At 45.2% G+C, this 21,289-nt stretch overlaps 1 protein-coding gene across 1 annotated transcript in view; it reads right to left on the reverse strand.

The window, feature by feature from the left end:
• LOC309886095 (sphingosine-1-phosphate transporter SPNS2-like) overlaps window positions 1–20,441 on the reverse strand; it is a gene marked incomplete at its 5' end in the record, with an annotated part of 134,998 nt that extends 114,557 nt beyond the window's left edge. Inside the window, one exon of the mRNA XM_082776653.1 lies at window positions 20,135–20,441. Within this exon, the coding sequence (XP_082632779.1) occupies window positions 20,135–20,441 (307 nt within the window). The remainder of the gene's footprint in view (window positions 1–20,134) is intronic.
• Between the last annotated feature and the right edge of the window lie 848 nt (window positions 20,442–21,289).

A 21,289-nucleotide genomic window follows, 5' to 3' on the forward strand; every position in this document is an offset into this window, starting at 1 on the left:
ACAGATACATTTGTCAAATGCAAACATGCTCTATCCTACTCCTACCTTCTTCCTTTCTGCATAATTTCCCAGTTTCATATTGTTATTAGGGCCACTTTATTGGTGTGGGGAGAAAGAGAATATTCACCTCAGGCAAGCCACGCTAAGATGCTGCAAAAAGAAAAGACTGCATAAAACAACTATAGACATAGAGCCTGCTGTGTGCCAGAGGCATAATACATCTCCATTCAGATGAATTGTGCAATAGAGAAGGGGAGAAAACCTGTAGAAATCGCTTTGAAAACAAAACCGAGAAGTGTTTCTGCACAGCCATCATCAGGTTTGCCTGTCAGATCAGATGCCTTTTTTTTGTGCTCCATTCGAACACAAAGAAAATGCTTGAAGAAAATTGCTGGTGCTGATATTTGCACCCTTCACATGCACAGCTGGAGTGAGATTTCTGCTGCGGTGGAGCAACAGCATGAGCAAAATAGTCCAAAAACTAAGGAGAGTTGTACGGCAAGAACTATTTAAACATACTTGATTTCCTGATTTCCTACTCCATGCTAATAAGCCTTACGCTTATATCATTTTTAAGCATGTATTTTTACATCAAGCTGTAGGGAAATGAGCCAATTAAAGGTAAAGACTATGACCTTGAAAGGAGGATTGCAGGAAGGAGGTTAATAAAGGCAGATGGAGCTCTGAGAAACCTTCACCCTGACTCAGCAATGAAAGCAGAAGCTTCACTCTCTGGAGTTGCCAGCAGACATTTGACAAGTTTTAGCTTCCCATTTGACAATAGCACACACTGCCTCACGCTGTGGCTTTTTTAACACTCACAGAATCAGTCCTAACTTTAAGGAGTAGGATTTCAGAATTGCCATCTCTCATCTGCTTGTTCACCCTTGCATTTGGCGCTCTCCTTGCACAGCTGTTGCTGCAGTTCCTGAATCCTCTAAGACTAAGCTCTTCAAAAATCTTGTGTTTGTGCAGAAAATCCCCCCCCCAAAAAAAAGAAATAAACAGGCTCCAAAACCTGATCACGCTTCAATCGAACCAAAATGCACTTGTTTATAAATTTCATGGTAAACTTGAAAGGCCTACTCAATATTGTGGCCACGGTTGCAGCAATTATTATTATCTGTAGGGTGTATGTTTCTGATAGACTGCATCAGAGCTGCCCCTCCTCTTTTTATTTAATTTTTACAAACCAAACAGTGATTCCTGGTACAGTTAGCACAGACATAACACAACCAGGCCTCTGGTTAAGTGAGAGGCAAACAGAAGGAGAATGCAAGAAAACAATGTATTGCTTCTGTCATTCTGACAGGTATTTTGACCAGGCAACACCCCTTCTTTTCATAAAACTGTTAAGAAACAAGCCCTGCTTCTGTAAAGACAAAAAAAATATACATCTAACTTTTGCTTTGCTACCAAAATAATACTATGGCTATCTGATTAAGGGATGAGTCGTCTGTTTGTGTTGTGTTTTTTTGTTTGTTTGTTTGTTTTTGCCGCCTTCTGCCTCCCACAAAGGTTCAATTGCTTCATCTTTCTTATGTGATGAGCGCAGTGTCCCAGTCCCCCGCTTACTCCCATCTGCACACCCTGCTGTGCCTACCTGCTCCTGCTCCACCTGCCAAAACAGCCACTGGTGTGGCCATGGCCACAGCTACAGGGGAGGAAAAGCACCTGGAAGGGAAAGCGCTGGTGGTGTATGTATGGTTTATTTTACTTTCTCCTCCCTGCAGAAAATAGTAGCTACTTCACCTTCTAAGAAAAAATTAGCAGTGCCACTGCTTACAAATATTCCAGTAAACCTTCAGAGAAGACCAAGCACATCTTATTTCAACAGAGGCACGTCCAAATGCTCGCCTCCCTTGTTCCAGCTAGCTACAGCCTAGTTTCAGGAGCTCCTAAAGTGCTTTGAGTTGCATCAATTTCCTCTCCAAGTCCTTCATCTTAATTGATATGCCCTGAATTACACCATTAATTTCTGTCAAAGTAGAGGTATTTAAATGCAATCCATCATATTTTTTTACTTAAAAGCCCTTCTCTTCCTCTTTCCCTTTGCACGCACACTCGCTGTCTCATTCATGCGCTCTCTCCCTCAGCATAATGCAGGGAAATCTTCATGTTTTAACACACACCAACATCAGCTGCAGACAAGAGGTGCAAAAGGAAATTAGCTGTGCACGCCAACTCATTCACAAACGAACTGCATATTCATTTGCAGGAGCACGGTGCTTTGCCACACTGGAAAGTGCCTGCCAAACACAAGGCAGCGAGCAGAGCATCCGTGTTTCCCTGGCAGCTTGAAAACAACCGGAGCAGGTAGATGGAAGATATCTTTGTTGCTCTGAGCAGCCATCTCTGGATCCACCTATTCCAATTGCTGTCCTCAGCTTCCAAACACAAGGCAGAGCAGCTCAACAACATTGTCATCACCAATGCTTTGACATTACTAATTAACTAATCTACTGAACCATTGTGAGTATTGATTATAATCATAGAATCACAGAATGGTTTGGCTTGGAAGGGACCTTCAAGATCACCTAATTCCAAGCCCTGCCATGAGCAGGGAATCTTCCCACCAGCCCAGGCTGCCCAAAGCCCCATCCAGCCTGGCCTTGAGCACCATCTGCCCATGTAAAAAGTCACCCTCCACCTTATTTATAAAAAAATAAGCCCCATTGTGGCCTTTCAGAGGAGGTCTTCCTTCTCTTCTCCAGGCTGAATAACCCCAACTCCCTTCATAAAAGAGGTGCTCCAGCCCCTTGATCACCTTTGTGGCTCCCGCTGGACTCATTCTACTATGCCCCTGTCTTTCTTGTGCTGGGGGCTCCAATTTGTGGAGTTCTTGGCAGTCTTGATGCACTAGGTGGGAAAGCAGAGCTGGAGAGGCTGTGCCCAGCTACCCAGGCGCATGCTGCAGGTCTGCAGGATGGCCACGCTCTGGGACAGCGGCTGCCTGTGGTTTTTACATGTTCGTGCTGAAGTCCCCTGGCTGAGTCCCCTCTCCATCATCTTTCTATTTGCAATCTTGCTTCCAGCACCACTTTCAGAGGTCCAGCAGTGTCAAAATGCACAGTGACTGCTGCAACAGGATCCACTCTGTGTAATGCAAGCAGCAATGATTCGTGGCAGTGTCAGAAACCTAGCTTGAGCTCTCTGTTCCTTTTTCAACTTACTCTTTTTCTCACACAGGAAAAAGGGAGTCAAATCCTGATCCCAGTCACAGAGCAGAAACACTGTGCAACTGCCCTTTATTCACGCTAACATGAACAGATTTCAGCCCAGCTGTTTTCCTTACAAACCATCTTCCCATTACTCAACTTTGATGAAGATATGAGTATAATTTCCTTTCTAAAACTTTTCAACCCAAAATAAACATTCCTCCTTCACAATCAAACGTTTTGATACATACCCACTACTAACATTTCATGGCATGTTTGAAAAATAAATGCTTGCAGCCTATCAAGTAAAGCATTTTGCTTAAATTACACACTTCTCTTTCATAAAATTACACAATGTGGTTTTACTTTCTTGCTGTACACTGACTGCACAGAAGCGCCTGCAGTGCTATTTCTGCTGCTGCACCCCGTAAGCATCCTGCAAACTGCAAAGGCCCACTGTGCTGCTACATATTAAACAATCTAGAACCTCGTTAATTTGTTCAGAAGCACAGATAACAGCGGTCAGCCTTATTGGTAGAGGCTATGCCTATTGCACAGAAGGAAAGAGCAGTGAAAGAATTGGTGCCCATTGCACAGATGATGCATGTCGTATGCAGACAGCTCAGGCCTCCCAACCCTCATTGTCATTACTCGTCTGCACAGAACAGAGCACGACAGAGCCCTTAATTGCAATTTCTAACTGGAAATGATACATAATTAGAGTATAACCAAAAGGATTTCCCCAGGCACTTCAGATTTAAGAAGCTTCAGTAACTACTTTAGTAGGCATCAAAACTCCAATACAGAGCTGGGCAGAAATATCAAGATATCTAAGTCAAAATATCTAGAACTTGAAGTATCTCTGTCCTTCAAGACAGACCTTCATCCACAGCTTAGGTTACATCACAAGCTCTTGAAAAATCTAGTTTTGTTGACAGCATTTATTTGTCATGTCCTCTTTCCTGAGACATCTATACTAAGGCTATCACTTTAACAACAGTTTATCACGGGGAAGCCCAGAGGATAATCTTAATGTAAAAAACGAACTACGAATAAGGTTTCATTTCTCAGTGCTCTTAAAAAATAATAATAAAAAAAAAATAGAGATGAAAACCAACTCAAATGATGAAAACCAGATGAAAGTGCAACTCAGATCCATCTCTCCTTTCATCTTGGTATTTCAGGTTTTCAGGCATTACAATAAATGATGTATTCTTTCAGTTTATGTCACAACAATTAAACATATGGCCTAGAATAAGGGACTGGATGCTAGCTGAAACTCAAAATATGCAACTAGTGCTTTCAAACCAGCCGAAGGCTTACAGCAGAATGTGAGCCTTTCACTAGCTGGTAGGAGTTGAAGAGCAGAGCATTTGGGAAAGCCCTGGACTTTGCACAGCAGTAGCATTTGATCTCACATTTTGAAGTGTCCTACACCAGGACAGCCTGGTTCTCTAGCCTGATCTTCTGATGGCTGCCCACAGCACTAAAAACACAGACCTCTCCTCCAGCCAACAGGCAATGTAAGCACCTTCTTTAGACATACAGGAGGCACCTCCTATACCTCCCACTCCTCAGGAGGCAAAAGTCTCCACCTAGGTTAAACAGAAAAAGACCATGCAGTGGAATTTAAGTCATTCAAAATTCCAACTCAGAAAGAGCTACCAGTGGCCAACATTTCTAAGGGCAAAATTACAGCATTTGGGAATTACAGATCTGCAGACAAACCAGCAATTTGTGAGGAATTCAAGTCACCAGGAGCGACAAATTAGGACCACAATGCAAACAAAATTAGATAGTCTCCTTTTAACCTCATCTCTATTTTAAGGGCTTTTTTTTAAAAAAAAAAAAAAAAAGTTTTTCTATTTGTTGTTTGTCTTATTAAAGTCTCTGCGAAATTGGGCTGAGAGCAACTGTTTAGAAAACAAGTTTCTCCGTAATTTAATCTCATTGCCTTAGGTTGTGTGAAATTATGCCTATGTGCATGCAAGGAGGTTTCTCTCAGCAAATTTAATGCAGCGACAGAGTCACGCAGCAAAGACAACATGAAAATTTCTGTAATCTTTGTAAGTGCTCAGCTTGAGAGAAGGATGCCAGCTGTGGGATATAAACATATTTCAGGTTTCCTTGTATGATGGCTCTTCTCTCCAGTTGGGGACACGGCTATAGTCTGAAGGCGACTCTTTCCCAGGGTAACTCTTGCTCATCTACATGTCAGTAGACCACACTGTGTGAAAACAAAGACCACGCCAATCTTCCCCTCCTCCATCCAGTAACAAAGAAATCACACAACAGCATCTTTAAAACTATGCCCGCTCCTTTCCATAATTACTCTAACAGTCCATCTTAGCACTGCCTCTCAGCCCTTTCTCCAAGGAGAAACCAAAAGCTGAAGGAGGAGGAGGAAGCGGCTCATCTGCTGAACACAATGTTCGGAAATGTGAGGTGAACGTTCCTCACCAAAGCGAGATGAATGTTCCCACCCGAGCACAAAGAAAGGGCTCATATTTCATATATTTTCTATTGTTTGAGCTTGCTTATACATAAAGAACTACATTTAGCAATCACCAAGGGGAGGTACTTAGCAGCTAGGCTCATGCTTTTAACACGCAATAGCAGAAACAAGGCGGCAAGCCCCACAGTACGCTCCAGCTCTGGCACAGGGGTTCTCCCTCTGGGTGCACAGGTACCTCTGCAACCCCCACAGAGGAATTTGCAATATCCATCACCCAAATGAAAGCATAGCAGCAAAATTATCCCTGATGAGGGGGCTGCAGTAGCAAACCCCAACATAAACCAACTGCTGCAGTTTGCTGAGCAGGCCCCTCAGAAAGTTCCTCCACACAGTGCTGAGTTCATGATTTTAATGAGAGAAAAAGAGCGGACACAGGCTGTGTGGAGCCAAGAAGTGCTGAATACAAAGAAGTGAATACTTTGCAATGGAAGATATTAAAACGAGATGGCTTCATGGCATAGGGAAACACCTGTAGGTGATGGTGGAGGAAATAGTTTCCAACTTCGACATTGAGAAAGCGATGGCTGCTGGGGCTCCAAGGGCTGCCTCAGGCAGTGAGGGGCAGGACAGAAGGACCTGTGCAGTCACAACATCACAGAATATCCCCAGTCGGAAGGGACCCACAAGGATCGAGTCTAACCCCTGGCACCACACAGGTCTACCCAAAAATTCAGACCATATGACTAAGTGCACAGTCCAAACGCGTCTTAAACTCCGACAGGCCTGGTGCCATGACTGCGTCCCTGGGCAGCCTGTTCCAGTGTGTGACAACCCTCTTGGTGAAGAACCTCTTCCAAATATCCAGCCTGAATTTCCCCTGTCACAGCCTGATTTCCCCCATCACACAGCCCAAAGGCCATTTCACACCCATGGGCTGCTGCCAAGGCAGAAGTGTGTCTGGCCCACGGGGCCCTGTGCAGGCAGGGACAGCAGCCCTAGGCCCACAATGTCTAGAGACAGCAAGCCAGGCCTTACAACTTACAGAGAATTTCAAATAAAAACCTGCAGCGTGCCACGAATGACTGCCTCAGATCACCCAGCATCCTCACACAGCTATCACTTGACACCAGTTGCTGGTGATTTGGGCTGCTGCCGCTCTTTATGTATTTAACAGAAACCTCCTAACAGTGCCCTTTCTCGTGTTCCTTACACGCGCTGAAAGCACTGTTCAACTGGACCCTGTAAAAATATAATGCAGCGTGTTTGTGGACAAAGACAAGCTTTAGGAGGCTGGCAAGTAAAGAAGTGTCCTTAAAACTCTTAATTGAGATAGAAGGAACAGGGACCACTTCTCAGCACAGGCTGCTGGCAGGCAAGGTCGGATCAGTAGCCAGTAAAGGCAGGTGCAAATGATGAAATCTGCGAGCAAACTCTAAAGGGACTGCCTGCCTTCTAACAGAGGGGCTCTTCTCTGCTGGGGCTGGTGCCACTGCTTAATTTGATTACACACAAGTGACAGCCTGGGGGAGGGAAAGAAGGACATAAAGAGTGAGGACCCTCCAAGCACCCATGCTGAACGTAAAGGGCTCATGCAGCTGCATGCTCAGCAGCAGGGGCTCTGAGCAGTGGTCCACAGCGAAATTACAGGGGGATCAGACAGCTGACATGGCACGATCGCCCGGTAGACAACAAATTACTTGCTTTCCCCTCAGCAAACCACATGCCACATAGCAATTTTGACTGGAAAGACACTATCCCAGATTTAAAGGGAAACTAATGTTTTCAGAGAAATACAGAGCAGGGGAGTCTGGAGTCTGGTTGTGAGCACACCAGCACGCGCACAGACTGACACGCTTTGTCCATAACACTTGCAGATGCTAGCAACTCTTTTATTAACTGGCTTTTTAAGAGCTGCCACAAGCCTCTTTTTGAGCTGTAACTGGCCAACTGCATGTACCCAAAGTGTGCTCTTGCTTCCCTCCAGTCCTGAAATCCCATGGGAGCACCCTGAGGCTGTTTCTTTAAGAGACAGATCAATTCAGCCTCTGCTGTCCTGGCTCAAAATTAAAAACAAAAACAAAAAAACCTCACCACAGTCTAGGATCCGGTCCTCCATACTAAACCCAGGAAGATCCTAAAGAAGAAAATTGCTCTTGTCAAGATATTTAGGCACTTTTTTTTTTTTAAACCTACCTTAAAATCGTCGTGATGCTACCTACCGGAGACTAAATTACACTTTCAAAATTACATGTATTAATATCTAAAGTGTGTAATTATAAAAGAGCAAGTATATTTTAGAACCACCATACTTAGTTTTATAAGTTTTTTTAAATAGAAACTTTCTGCATGACTGTAATGTCTATATTTTAGGTCTCTTGCCTTTACAACTCAACACCAGCAAAGGAAAATGGAGTCAATGTGTTCAACTGGAAGCTGCAAACAGTAATCCTCTATATGATGTCAATGCCAATGATGAAAAATAAAAAATATGTCAAAAAAAACGTGAAAGCAAGCCTTATTCATGCATAGGAAAGAACTGAAAATGGTGGAAAACCAGCGCTGCTGGTAGAGTTTCCTCTCAGCATTTTCCTTTGCTGCAGCAAAATTCATGCATTAAAAAAAAAAAAAAAAGTATGTCTTTGTTTTAATCTACCAGGAAAAATGAAAGGCTGAAAAACATTTGTTTTGGCAGCCAGAAGTGTGATTGATGAAATTTAGAAACAGCTGAATTATGGGATCAGTGATTTCAGTCTACTAACTTGTGATGTCTGCACCACGAACGATCCTACCTGTTGGCTTCTGGCAGCCAGGCAAAGCCCGGGGGCTGAGTGTCCATGGCCAGGCAGCCAGACTGAGCTCTCCCAAGGCTCTGCTTGTTCCGCACACTCTTCTCTCACTACAGACAGTGGTTGCATAAGAAATCTCTCCCACTCAAGACTGAAACAGCTTACAGCTCAGTTGCACAAGTCTTGGAGTGAATAAAAACAAGTATTGTCCGGTTACTGAGTCCAGTAATTACTAAATGGTGATGAACATATTTCATATTCACATGGAAAATGTGAAGGGAGAGTGTAACAAAGCTCAAATAAATATCTAAATCAAGAAGGTTAAATCCTAATTCAGACTGTATTAGCTAGAAACCTCTTTCCAGCCACTCACAGAACTTGCCTTTTTCTTCAAGAAGCCTGGTGCTAACACAGCTCTACTGCTAATTTATTCTGAGGAAGTAAAGTGGCTTTCAGTGATGCAAGTGATTTAAGTGTACATTTTTGAGGCAAATGTAAGCTTGCGATCAGGCACTCAGTTTTTGACATTTTATACCATTATATATATTTTAACATGATTTTGAAAGTTATTATGAATACAGAAGCATTACTGATTAGGGAGAGAAAAAACAAGTTTAACAAGAACAATGAAGAACAGAGCAGAAGGGATTCACCTCCATGTTCTTCAGCTACTGCTGCAATCCCTCTCAAGCCGTGGTCCAAAAAACTGATAGTTTTGGAGGCTTAGTAACAACTTAAAATTCACCAACTGCACCATAAATAACTGCCAAAAAAGGCCTTAATTTCACATGCATCTTAGCACACCTTTAAAAAAAAATAAAAAATTTTACTTAAGCATGGCATGAGAGACTCAGACCCTGTGGAAGGGCCACATGCAATGACTCGACAAATATGTTTGGGCTAGAAGTGAGCTCCAAGAAGCGCAGCTGTTCCCCTTGCACAGCACCTCTAACTGCTGGGACTTACAGGTTTATTTCTTCGAGAAAGATGCCTCCAACCCCAGCAACTTGGAGACAAAATTTATTTCAGCAAGTAGCGAAAGGTCCACCCAGCTTTATGGGTGTTGGTGCAAGTCTCAAACAGTGCACTAGCTTACAAAACCAGGCACTTACCTAACTCAAAAAATAGCTGCACATGACATCCTTTATGCCAAGCTGGAATTTGCCCACATGCAAGAGGTGCAATTTATGCCTAAATCCAAATACAGGTTTTCTGAAGGAAATGATGAGCGACTAAGTTTTAGCTGTGTTACCAAGCCACTGTTGTAATGAAATAGGGAAGAGCAGTAAACTCATTATTTGATATATTATATCTTACATCTATCGAATGCATTTCAGTGCTTTTCAGTGCTTCTGAACAGTTCAAAGTGCACCACAGAGCTGGCAAGCGCACCGCAGCACATGAGGGATAATGCTGCACAGTGCTTGTGAGCATCCAGCATCTGCAAGCATATAAAAACGCAAATTAAATGAACACATTGGTAAATGAAATGAAGTTTGTTATTCCCTCAACAGCTAAGGAATGCTGTTGGGGAAAAAGGCCCGATGAAAGGGCAGAGAGGGCTAGTGGGCAAGCGCCCAACCTTTGCCCAGAGCTATCACCCAACATCACGCTGTGTCCCATGACTCCAGGTTTTTTATTAGGGATTATGAGATTGTTAATGCAGATTGCATGCAAGCACAAGTGAACACAACACCGGGATTCCTCTCATTTAGGGGCAAAATCATTTTCTCCTTTGTATTAATACTGTTTGGAAGAAAACAAACAAAAAACCCCACACTGTTCAGTGGCCATTGCTTAATTGCCCATCATCAGAAGCTCAGGAATCGCAGCACATTGTTGTTACAGCTAAAATCAACAACTGGAAATTGGCACCTTAGTATTTTCCATACCCCATTATGGGAAAGCCATCACGGAGAGATCAGTGGTTGCTCTTCCAAGCACTATTACCTGGGTACTATGTTTGGTAGTTCTGAGTCGCAAATTCCTTTAAAATTGCAAAAGAAAAAAAAACAACAACAACAACAACAAAAAAACAACAACAACGACAAAAAAGTCTTATCTCCTGATTCTATCACAATGTGTTGCTTTTGTCCTTCCCTTCCCCATCAGAAAAGAGACTAACACATCCAAGACACAGCTGATCAGGAACTGTCAGCTCTAATCAGAGCACTGTAGCTGTCAGTCACCAGTGGCCCGTGGGTATTTTGTTTCCTGAATATATAAAAGATTGTTATCCTGAAAGTTAGTCAGCATTTCTGGCTGCTGGATGGAATAACAAGACCATTATAGGTGTTTTGACAGTCATATAGCTGCAGCAGTATTTGAGCTCTAATAGCTTAACACACAAACACATGCAATGACAGCTCTTTAGGAACCGCATTGGTGTGTCAGGAAAAAAAAAAAGAAGAAATCATTTTTCTTTATTGCAAAGTTTGTTTCCTAACCTACACAGGTGATATTTATTAATAGTGTTGCAATTCTATATTAATTATTATTTAGCACTGACAGTATGCTTGGAACTGCACAAAATTAGTCCCTGCCCTACATACCTCAAGCAGTCCTGAGCGAGTGTCCCAGAACCAGCACTCCCCACCCCGAGCTGCCCAATTACTTAAATTATTACTGGATGGCAGCGGAGCTTGGTTGGCTGGTGCCACGTCAGGGTATTTAGCTCCTCATGCTGCAGGGGTCCAGCTGGGATATGGGTTGCAATATGAGATATGGGTCTGTTGGAGAAGACAACACAACGCTAACGGCAGTATAAAATGGAGAATCTAGTACCTTGTTGGGGAAAGAAAAATAAAAAAGCACCAATATCCTGTTACAGTCACACATTTTCAAATAAAAAAAAAAAAAAAAATCAAATGAGCAATTCCTCACTGAAGAGGAATACAGCAAGAGCAAACAGCTGTTCCTAAGCTTCCCAAACTGCACACCTGGTAGAAAAACTGAGCTAAAGCAACTCTATACACCAGCATAAATGCACAACATCCAAGGTCGTCACTACAACACAGGCCCAGATCATGAAATAAAGAGGTGACAGACAGAAGAAAGCAAAAATTGCATGTACCAAACAGGGCATGACCCCCCCCTTTTTGGGATCTGCACTGCTTTGTTGGTAGTCTCTCCCAAAGGATCTCCTCTCTGGAATGAAAATATGCAGAGTGCAGATCACAGGACAGCCACAGGAATCAAAGCAAACCTGCAGGTAAGTTTAATTCAAGCCCTGCAGGCTCCACACAGCCCCAAGTCCTGTCACCTGTCAGCTCATCCACTCTTGTTGTTTTCCATGTCGCCAAGAGCACAGGGCTCACATTCTACGGCAGTAACGATGTGTTTCTAATACTACTCAAGAAAATTGAAAGCTATGAAACAGAAATAATTAACTGTGTTCTGTTATTTACTTAATTATGGGCAAAAGCCTGAACAAGGAATAAAATGGATTAGAGCAGTTTTGGCTCAACGCAGCCTTAAAATAAAAATAAAGAAACACCATCACATGGCAAGGCTGAAGGGATTTTCATTCCACCATGTGCTTCTCTCATTCTGCCAGCCAAGCTCCAAGCTGCTACTGCAGCTTTTCTCTGTATAGCCGTGATCTTCTCCCAGCACTGCTCTGATCAGCCACTGCAGCTGCTGGCCACAAGCAGAAGCATAGGAAAGGTATTAAAACAAACAAACAAACAAAACAAACAAACAAACAAACAAAAAAACCTGTAGGAGATGATTCTGTTCACTAACAACATAAGCATGGCATATTCATACTGCTGCATTTAGGTATGGCGAGACATAAAGCTGAGTTTTTCTTCTGTCTGTTTTCTTTCTGTCCCTTCTCTTCAGGGAAAGTTGTTCTGTGATTTTCAGTTGTGACAGAAAATCTGCAGTTCTGTAGAGGGGTGACTGACACATGTTCCCTCAAAACCAAAGTACAGGTGGGAGCTGAAACATCACCCTCACCACCTTGTTTGTTGTTGCAGTTCTATATTTTGAGAGACAACATGCTGGTTGTCTTGTGTGGAGGCTTTCATGAAACACAGCGCATCATGAAGAGAGGGGAGGAAACCAGCACAGAGCCCTCCAGAAGAAACCTTCAGCCTCTCCTGACTGGGAACAGGTCCAAAGCTGTTGCTTTGTGAAGTGAAGGATCCCACAGCCCATCCGGGATCCCTTATATTCTCACTTTCCTGATTATTTATACTGCTGTAAAACCAAAAGCAGGGAAACTCGTGTTCCCTCCCTTTCACTTCCTCTCTCTGCAACCCTACAGAAATAACTGGGTTACACAAGACAAACACCCACAAAACAACAATGCAAGCAAACGTGTCAAAAAAAAAAGAAAATGTGTGTATGAGATGCCTACTGCACACGCCAATTCTAAGTACAGTACTCGTTCAGTCTATAAATAGCATGCCAAGCTATTTTAATAGTACCAAACTCAAAGGGAGGTTTTCTAGAAGTCATAAATCAGAACTAAGGGGCTTGGTTTTACTTTGCTGTCAAGCTTTTGCTATTGTTTTGCCCGTACCTGTCTCAGATGTGCTTCTTGACTTTCAGACAAGAATTTCAGACCAGTTCACCAAGAATACAGTTTTCATGCCACCTTCTGTACCCAAACCTCTCTAGAAACCAGCAGGAGTTGTTCACATCACTGCACCTCTTCGGGCTCTGAGCCCAAGCCCATCCTGCTCAACTCCCATTAACCTCCATGGCCCCTTAGGCATTTCATAGGGCCTGCATAGAACTGATTTTGAACATTCATTATTTTTTTCTCTGAAACACTCAACACCCTACATCCACAGCACCAATTTCCAGAAAACTCAACTAGAGAGAAAGATGTTATCCTCCATCTCCCATTTCCCATGGACATGTTCATGCTTTTTGCTGTGATGCTCATCATGTTTGGTAGATGTTGCCTGCAGACACCTGCTGATTGCTCCTGTTGCCTTCCCTCAAATCCCTCCCCAGTCTCTGGCTGTGCTGCCTACAGAAGGACATACCAGCTTCTCTGCTGGGGCTCCTTACACTAACCTCTCCAGTGTCTCATTTCCCTCAGGTTCTGTGGCCTACAGCCCTCTGGTATCTCCTGACTGTGGTGGCTTCACACCGACAGCTAGCTAAGCTCCACCGCTGCCCCTCCTCTACAGAACAAGGGGAGAAGCTATGATGAAAAGAAAGCTCAGAGACTGAGATAAAGACAGGGAGATCACTCACCAATTACCATCATGGGCAGACCAGACTCAGCGTAAGGGAGATTAATGTAATTTATTGCCTACAGATAACAGAGTAGAGCAGTGAGAACTAAGAGCACCTCTCCACCACCCACCCTCACCATTGCTTCCCCCCAGGCAGTGCTGGGGAATGGGGGCTGAGGTGAGTCCCTTATGCTTCGTTTCTGCCACTCCTTCATCCTCACTCTGCCCCTGCTCCACATGGGGTCTGGAGGCTTCCCACAGGCAGCAGCTCTTCAAAACCTGCTCCCACAGGGGTCTGAATCCATCCTTCAGGAGCAAACTGCTCCAGCACGGGTCCCCCATGGGTGGCAGCTCCCCCCAGACCCCCTGCTCCTGCGTGGGCTCCTCTCCACGGGCTGCAGCTCTGCCCCAGGGCCTGCTCCTGCAGGGGCTCTCCATGGGCCGCAGCCTCCTCCAGGCCACATCCACCTGCTCCATCAGGGGCTCCTCCACGGGCTGCAGCGTGGAGATCTGCTCCATGTGGGACCCATGGGTGCAGGGGGACAGCCTGCTCCACCAGGGGCCTCTCCACAGACTGCAGGGGAACTGCTGCTGTGTGCCTGGAGCACCTCCTGCACTCACCTTGGGGGCTGCAGGGCTGGCTCTCTACATGCTCTCACTCCTCTCTCCCAGCTGCAGTCATGCAGCAGGTTTTTCCCTTTTTGCTCTCCCAGAGGCACAACCAACATCTCTTACAGGCTCGTCTCTGGCCAGCAGCAGGTCCCTTTTGGATCTGACTCTGATCTGACATGGGGCAACTGCTGGGCTCTGCTCCCAGATGCCAGCCCCGCAGCTCCCCTGCTACCAAAACCTTGCCACCTAAGCCCAAAACACTGATGCATGTGGATTATAAGTACTGTGGGCGCACTGTCTTGTTCAGCAGGAGCTGCACTACAGGGTCCTTGCCTATAATTAGTACACATAGAGCAATGATGATGCCAACAAGCAACTCAGCAAAAGTTCTGATCTCCAAAGTTCTTAATTTCTATCTGTAAAATAAAACTGTGGTTTCCTGCTGAATCTCCTGAATAGGTGTCACAAACCCTTATTAGCAGAACCTTTATTATAAAGTACCTCAAGATCTTTACATCTTTACAAACTTTGATTCAGGCAACATTTTATCACACCATATTTCAGTCATAAGTTCCCCTGCAATACAGGGTGACCTTCTCTAAAATATAAAGCAAGAGCTGTGGACTTTCATGTTATGGCAAAGTCACTGTCTTTTACCAATGTCTACTGAACCTAGTAGTCTACCATGCTACCTAGTGTGCAGTTTAGCTGCTTCTGGTGTACAGTCAACGAGAAGTAATAAAGAGTAAATATATGATAAATAGGAACATCTGAAAACAAGGCGACTGATGGAATTTAACCATATTATAGCTTGGCATGATATTTGAAAAGTCCTGAAGGAATGATTACAGAATTCCTACACCTTTGACCAGAGAAGCTTCTCCACACAGCTTCTAATATTGACAGTCTCAGAGATCAAGGGACTAATAAGATCATCACATTCTTAAGAATGCACTGAATATTTATGAGGACCTTAACTCCATGTAATAAAGCCCATATTCACTGACTGTGAATGCTTGGATGCTTTAGGGATAAAATAAATCAACAGGCATAAAAGAGGATCTCAGAGGCAAACAGGAAAATCTGCACATAATAACAAAGATAGTAACTATCTGGCAAATCTACATCACAAGGAAGAAAAATACTATGATTAAACATAATAAGACTTCACTTGAAATGTAAAATACTCAGGAACAAATCCTGCCAACTGGCATAAGAGCCAGCAAACAGGAAGTAGCTGACGATGCAGGAAAGCCCATCGCACAGGGGAAAGACAACATTAGAGAACCAGATGCTACTACACAGGCTTCACCATCGCGCTGCAGAGTGATTTCTATTGCTCGTTTCTGAAGTGTGTGAGTTTCAGTTCTCCCGGCTTTTGTTCACACTGCAGCACTTCTTGAATTCTGAGCCAGTAACAGGTGCCCAAGCAAAAAAAAATACTGTTGTTCCTTTGCAGATTCTCGTGTCTGTGAGCTACTGACACCACTGGCTCAAGCATCCTTTCTTAGTGTTTGCCAGCATTGCAGTCCTACAGCTGAATCCTAGGTAATAGCAAGACTCAGATTAGCTTCACTAGATGAAAAATGAAGAGCTTGCACTGCCACTTAATGGTTTCCTCCCTGAAACTATAAGCACTGAGCATAGTCTTGTTACAGTCGGGATAAGGGGCTCCCTTTATCCCACTACCTGTATGATACTTAGATTGCATGAAGACCATTCAGTACGAAACATGAATGATATTCATGCAGTCTAAGATTTCACACATTAAGGTAATAGATTACAATTGCAAACGTGAACTCACAAATTACAGAAAGCAGTTTTGCCTCATAAACTCCTGAATGTCTTGGCATTTGGAGTTAGTTTTGAACCCTTCCTAACCCTTCAGTTATAGCTTGTACTACATAGTTTTAAACTTGACTTTCAACTTTCAGTAATCATTTGCATGTGTGTGTATCTTCAAAGAATGGTATTTGCAACTATGTGTTGTAATGGGAGGCTAATTAACACAAATATGGTTATTAGCAAGTTACAGACATTTACAAGACAAAAACACCAGACCAAAGCCTATGGCTTACTGCGTCACAGGGACAGAGAATCTCAAGGATGGACTCGTCCCAGCCAGGACTCTGCCACTAACTACATTACCATGGGCAAATCGCCGACACTCTACAACTCTTCCCCTTCTGTAGTGGGATAGTAAGACTCATTTACTTTGCTGGGGAGTTCTCCAGCTTAATTAAATCATTACCTTTAAATTAAAGGCACTACAGAAATGCCAGGAAGTAGCGTCTGAATTAGAAGGTGGAGGTGACACCCTAAATGAAGCAAGACTATTTTCATCGTCAACAGCAGGCACAGTAAAAGGTCATTCGTGGCATAATTGCAAAACCGCATTCCAAGCTTCTGAAGGTAAGATGACTTTTCCCAAAACTTCATTAAGGAAGAGGATATGTCCCAGCATCACTAGATGGCTGAAATGCTATAGTGTCACAGGTAATCTACAAGGATTTCATAACTGCTAATCTTCCCTTTTCCTTATTTTTTGTTTTTCTAATAGCAACACAATATCACAGCTCTTTGAAAGAACACTCTTTCCACAGGCAACTGTTTTCAGTATGATCAAAGACCTATTAAGAAAATTGCAGAGGATCATTTCCCTTCAAGTCAGTAATGTTCAGCACTGTTTTCAATCTTTTCTTTATAAGAGCCACAGTAGAGGCACTCCCACATTTTGTCTGGGAGAGCTTCTCCCAAATATCATTATATTCTAATATTCCCCATACACAGTGGGAATTCTCAGCTCTGCACCAACATTAGGACGGTTCTGAAAGATTCAATATCACTATTCAGGCTTTTTATTTTGAAAGTATTGGAAGAAACTTATTCTTAAACCATAGGAAATAGGACGGTCCTCAGCAGAGGCCCAGTTTTACTGCGTATTCCCAAAAGAGCCTCAACTCAGTGTCAGGTGTGAAGCTGTGCATGTCCCACATCTCCAACTGCACTCCAGTTTTGTCACTGAATGTCCCAGATACCAAAAGACACATCCCGTCCCAAACGTCTTTCACCTGTAATGGGACGTCCTTGAAACCAGAACTAGGGAAACAGGTACCTACTTCTTTCTTTGCTGCACCTGAAAAAGATTACCCTGAAAAAAATCATTATACACAATCTTTATATTCAGAATTAAGAGCATAAACACCAAGAAACACTGCATTTGCTGTCCATCTTTTAGCAATGAGGAGCAAGAAGTGCCATGGGAGAGGGCAGCCTCCAATTTCTTTCTGTTACATAAGAGCTCCCTGCACTGACTGGATGTGTATTATCTAACTGGTGTGGGTTAGTTAGAAAATAGCAGAAGATGCTCTGAGAATTACATCTGCCACAAAGAATTCCACAGATCATCATCTTTTCTAAATATGATGACTTTGACTAAATATATACCTGCTTTAAAAACGTGCATCTGTGACCAGGAAGACCAAAACGGCTGTGAATTAAGTTTTAAAATAAGACAGAAGGCATACTTTTAGCATCATGGCCAAACAACCAGGTTCTCTGCTCATGTCTATCAGTCAGCTGCCTACTGACCACTTTGGGGCATTTCAGGAAGAAGTCCTAAAGTTTTCCTTTAAAAAAAGAGAGAAAAAAATGGGCAGAGGACTCTTACAGGACACCAAGAGAAAGGTTAATGACAAAGGTCAACTCTTATTTGACCTCAGAGAACCCACAGCAGGGATCACCCTGGAGACACAAGCCCCCAGGAACCAGTTTCCATCGGTACCGCCGCTCCTGAACACTTTTTTCAGATGGAGCTGGAACCAGGAATTAACACAGTTCTCACAGCAGGTCACTGGCCTTAGGTGAGTCGTAACTTCTCATGCTACTTCCCCTGCCGTAATGTGGCTAGTGTTAAAGCACCATATTATGTTGCTGCAACAATTCATATTTGCAACGTACTTTGAAGGTCTGAAGAGTTGTGTTCACTAATTATTACCTGTCTTGAGACATGAACTGAATATTCAAAGTGCTAGCTTGATTCATATGCAAGTGCACGTCACATAAGTATGTGGTATGCACTGAGACTCAACAAATAAAAGCAAAGATTGCTTTTAAAGAAGACTTCATTATGAAGTCAGCTTTGAGCACAAAAATATATAATTTTATTACCACAGCTCTTCTATTAGACCAGATTTAAATTGTTCCTTGTTTCAGATTAGCACTTTATAAAACATCAGTTTGAAAAACAAATACCAACCAGCACAAGACAAATAGGTCGTGCAAAACTTGGTTCTGCCCCCAGCTGTCCCTAAAGGGAAAGTCTGATGTTGGAGATCTCGTAACCTTTGCTATCAAGCTGAAAGCTAGCAGATAAGTTCCACGGGGCGGTTACTGGGTACTGCCAAGCCAGAGCTTACCCTAGAAATGCTGTAGTGCTGGTGATGCTACATCCCAGCAGGCAGGCATTTTTATCCTCTCTTTGGTCAGGCACTTTTCAGCCTTCCCACAAATGAAGATGCTTCTCCCCTCCCTTGCCAGAGCATCCCACATATTCTGTACTTGAAGACCAAAAAAAAGAGATGACAGAACTGTTGCTCAAAGTAACATTACAAACAGGTGAATAAGATAATGATTTAAATACATGTATAAATAGCCTGTGTATGCATGCTGGGGGATAGCTTCCTGAAAAGGAAGCTTTCTATGCATGGAAGGAAAATGGTGCTTCGTGGTCAGTCTCCGCACTAGAGATTCCTATTTGAGGGTGAGGGAGCAAACTACAATTTCCTCGGCTAATAACAGAGCAATATTGGATCTTCAGGCTTCCTCCTGTAACATGCTGAGGACCAAGTGACTGCTTGGTACCTCCCAAGACTGGGCCTTTGCATTTCCAGAAGGAGCAAGCCCTGTCTAAATATCATAATAAAAAGCCACAACAGCACTCAGCTAAATTTTCATTCTAACCCTTTCCACTTTGCTACCGCAAACAGAACCAAACCATCCTGGCCAACTTACGCTGACAGCAACGACTGGGTTTGTATCCCTTGCACCCTATTACTGCCCTACAAACATATTTTAATGCAGCATAAACAAATACGCTGATTTGCTTAACACCACACCGAGTCCTAGCGATTAAAGTATGTATATGCATAGAGCAAAATTCATACATGCGCAGACGCATTTGTAAGCTCCGAAGACAGAAATTATCAGTATTGCCAAACGCAGAATATGCATTACGGTTAATTACACGAGACAGTTGAGTGCCGCCAAGCCTACTTCATTTCTAATTAGAAAAACTTCGGCGATCGTTTTCTTCCCCGCTGCTATCGCCTGACGGGAATAAACGAGGAGTCCCCTCTAGGGACTGAGCAGCGCATCCTGGCACACGTTCGTGTCCAAACCTGGGCTGGCAGCGCCCGGCTCGAAGGCGAAAGGCGCCCCGCAAGGTGCAGCGCAATGCCCCAGCGCCCATCCCAGTGCTGGTGGCACCTGCTTGCCAGGTCCACGGGGCAGGGACCCTCCTGGAGAAGGGTTTTTCCTTCGGCGTGGCTCGCACTCCGTGTTCGTGGGGGCTGCGCCTCCCCAGCGGGTGCTGCCCCCTGGCCTGGGGATGCTGCTGGCACCCCGCAGCCCCTCCAGTATCCCTGCCGGGGCTGCCCGGAGAAGAAGCGCCGTGCCAAGCCCGGCCAAACAAAGGACTCCTCCTTTGATTTCCCATAAAATTAAGGCAAAGCAGAGAACAATACCACCAGGGGGGCTCACAATGGGCGCCGCTGCAGCCCGCCTCACCCTACCCCACCGCAGGGCGAGACGGAGCCGGGACCCCTGCAACCCCACCGCGCTCCGAGCCCCGACCCCAAAACCCCAAATGCCAGCCGGGGACCCCATCCAGGAGCCTCAAAAGCCCCAGAAAAGCAGCGCTGCCCTCACCTGCCACCGTGTACCGGTCCAGGTAGTTGAGCACGTTGCCCACGCTGAGGATGCCGGCGGCGGCCACGCGTGCCCGGCCGAGGCTCGGCGCCTTGCGGCGGGCTGCGGGGCGCTCGGGCGGCGGGTTCATGCTGCCCGACAGCGTCTGCACCTCGCCCTCCGCTCCCCGGCCGCAGCAGCCGCGCTCTCCCTCCTCTTCTTCCTCCTCCTCCTCCTCCTCCTCCTCCTCTTCCTCGTCACCGGCTCGGAGCCGCCCGCCGCAAGCCGGGCTGCTGCCGGAGGAGCCGTCGCTTTCCAGGCACATCATGGGGCTGCGGGAGGCAGCGCCGCGGAGCCTCCAGCGCGGAGCCGCCGCCACCACCGAGCCTCCTCCTCCTCTTCTTCCTCCTCCTCCTCCTCCTCCTCCTCCTCCGCCGCCTCAGCGCCGCATCCCGCGGCCGCCCCAGCCCCAGCCCCAGCCCCTGCCCGCGGGACCGGCGGCTGCCGCCTGACAGCCGGGGGCGGGGCCAGGCAGGGAGGGGGCGGGGTCTGGTTTAGGCTCCGCCCACTGCCCCCCCCCCTCAAGTCCTGTCAGGGGTTGGGGTTTGGCGGGAGGGGGTTCTCCTCAGCGACCCCCGGGGATATGGGGGAACACGGGGGGCTCGGCATGGTTCAGTGTGGGTCCACATAATGGGTGCCCCAGCTCCAGTGTTATTAAGCTGTGGTGCTATGCAGCCGCTGAGGGAACGCTCGTTGTGTGTGGAGCCCGGCTGGCAGACGGGGCTCGAGATGATTACCAGGGCCAGTTGGTGGCTGAGGGGAAAATGCATAAGCCCCACCTCAGCCCACCTTTGGATTAGGTTTTAACCCCAAACCCACCTCTACCTCAAGTTTTAACCCCACCTTCACCTCAAGTTTTAACCCCACCTTCACCTCAAGTTTTAACCCTAAGCCCATCTCCACCTCAAGTTTTAACCCCACCTTCACCTCACGTTTTAACCCTAAGCCCACCTCCGCCTCAGTTTTTTTTCCCACCTCCACCTCAGGTTTTAACCACAAGCCCACACAAAAAGCTCCTCGCGTAGTTTCAGCTCCCGGGGCCGTCTACACAAGGGAGTGCTGCCAGGGAAGGGACGACGTGAGGCGAGGTGAGGGCAAGCGGCGATGTTCTGCAGC

Source organism: Aythya marila (assembly GCF_965140915.1).
Source record: "Aythya marila genome assembly, chromosome: 20".
Taxonomy (NCBI): Eukaryota; Metazoa; Chordata; class Aves; order Anseriformes; family Anatidae; genus Aythya; species Aythya marila.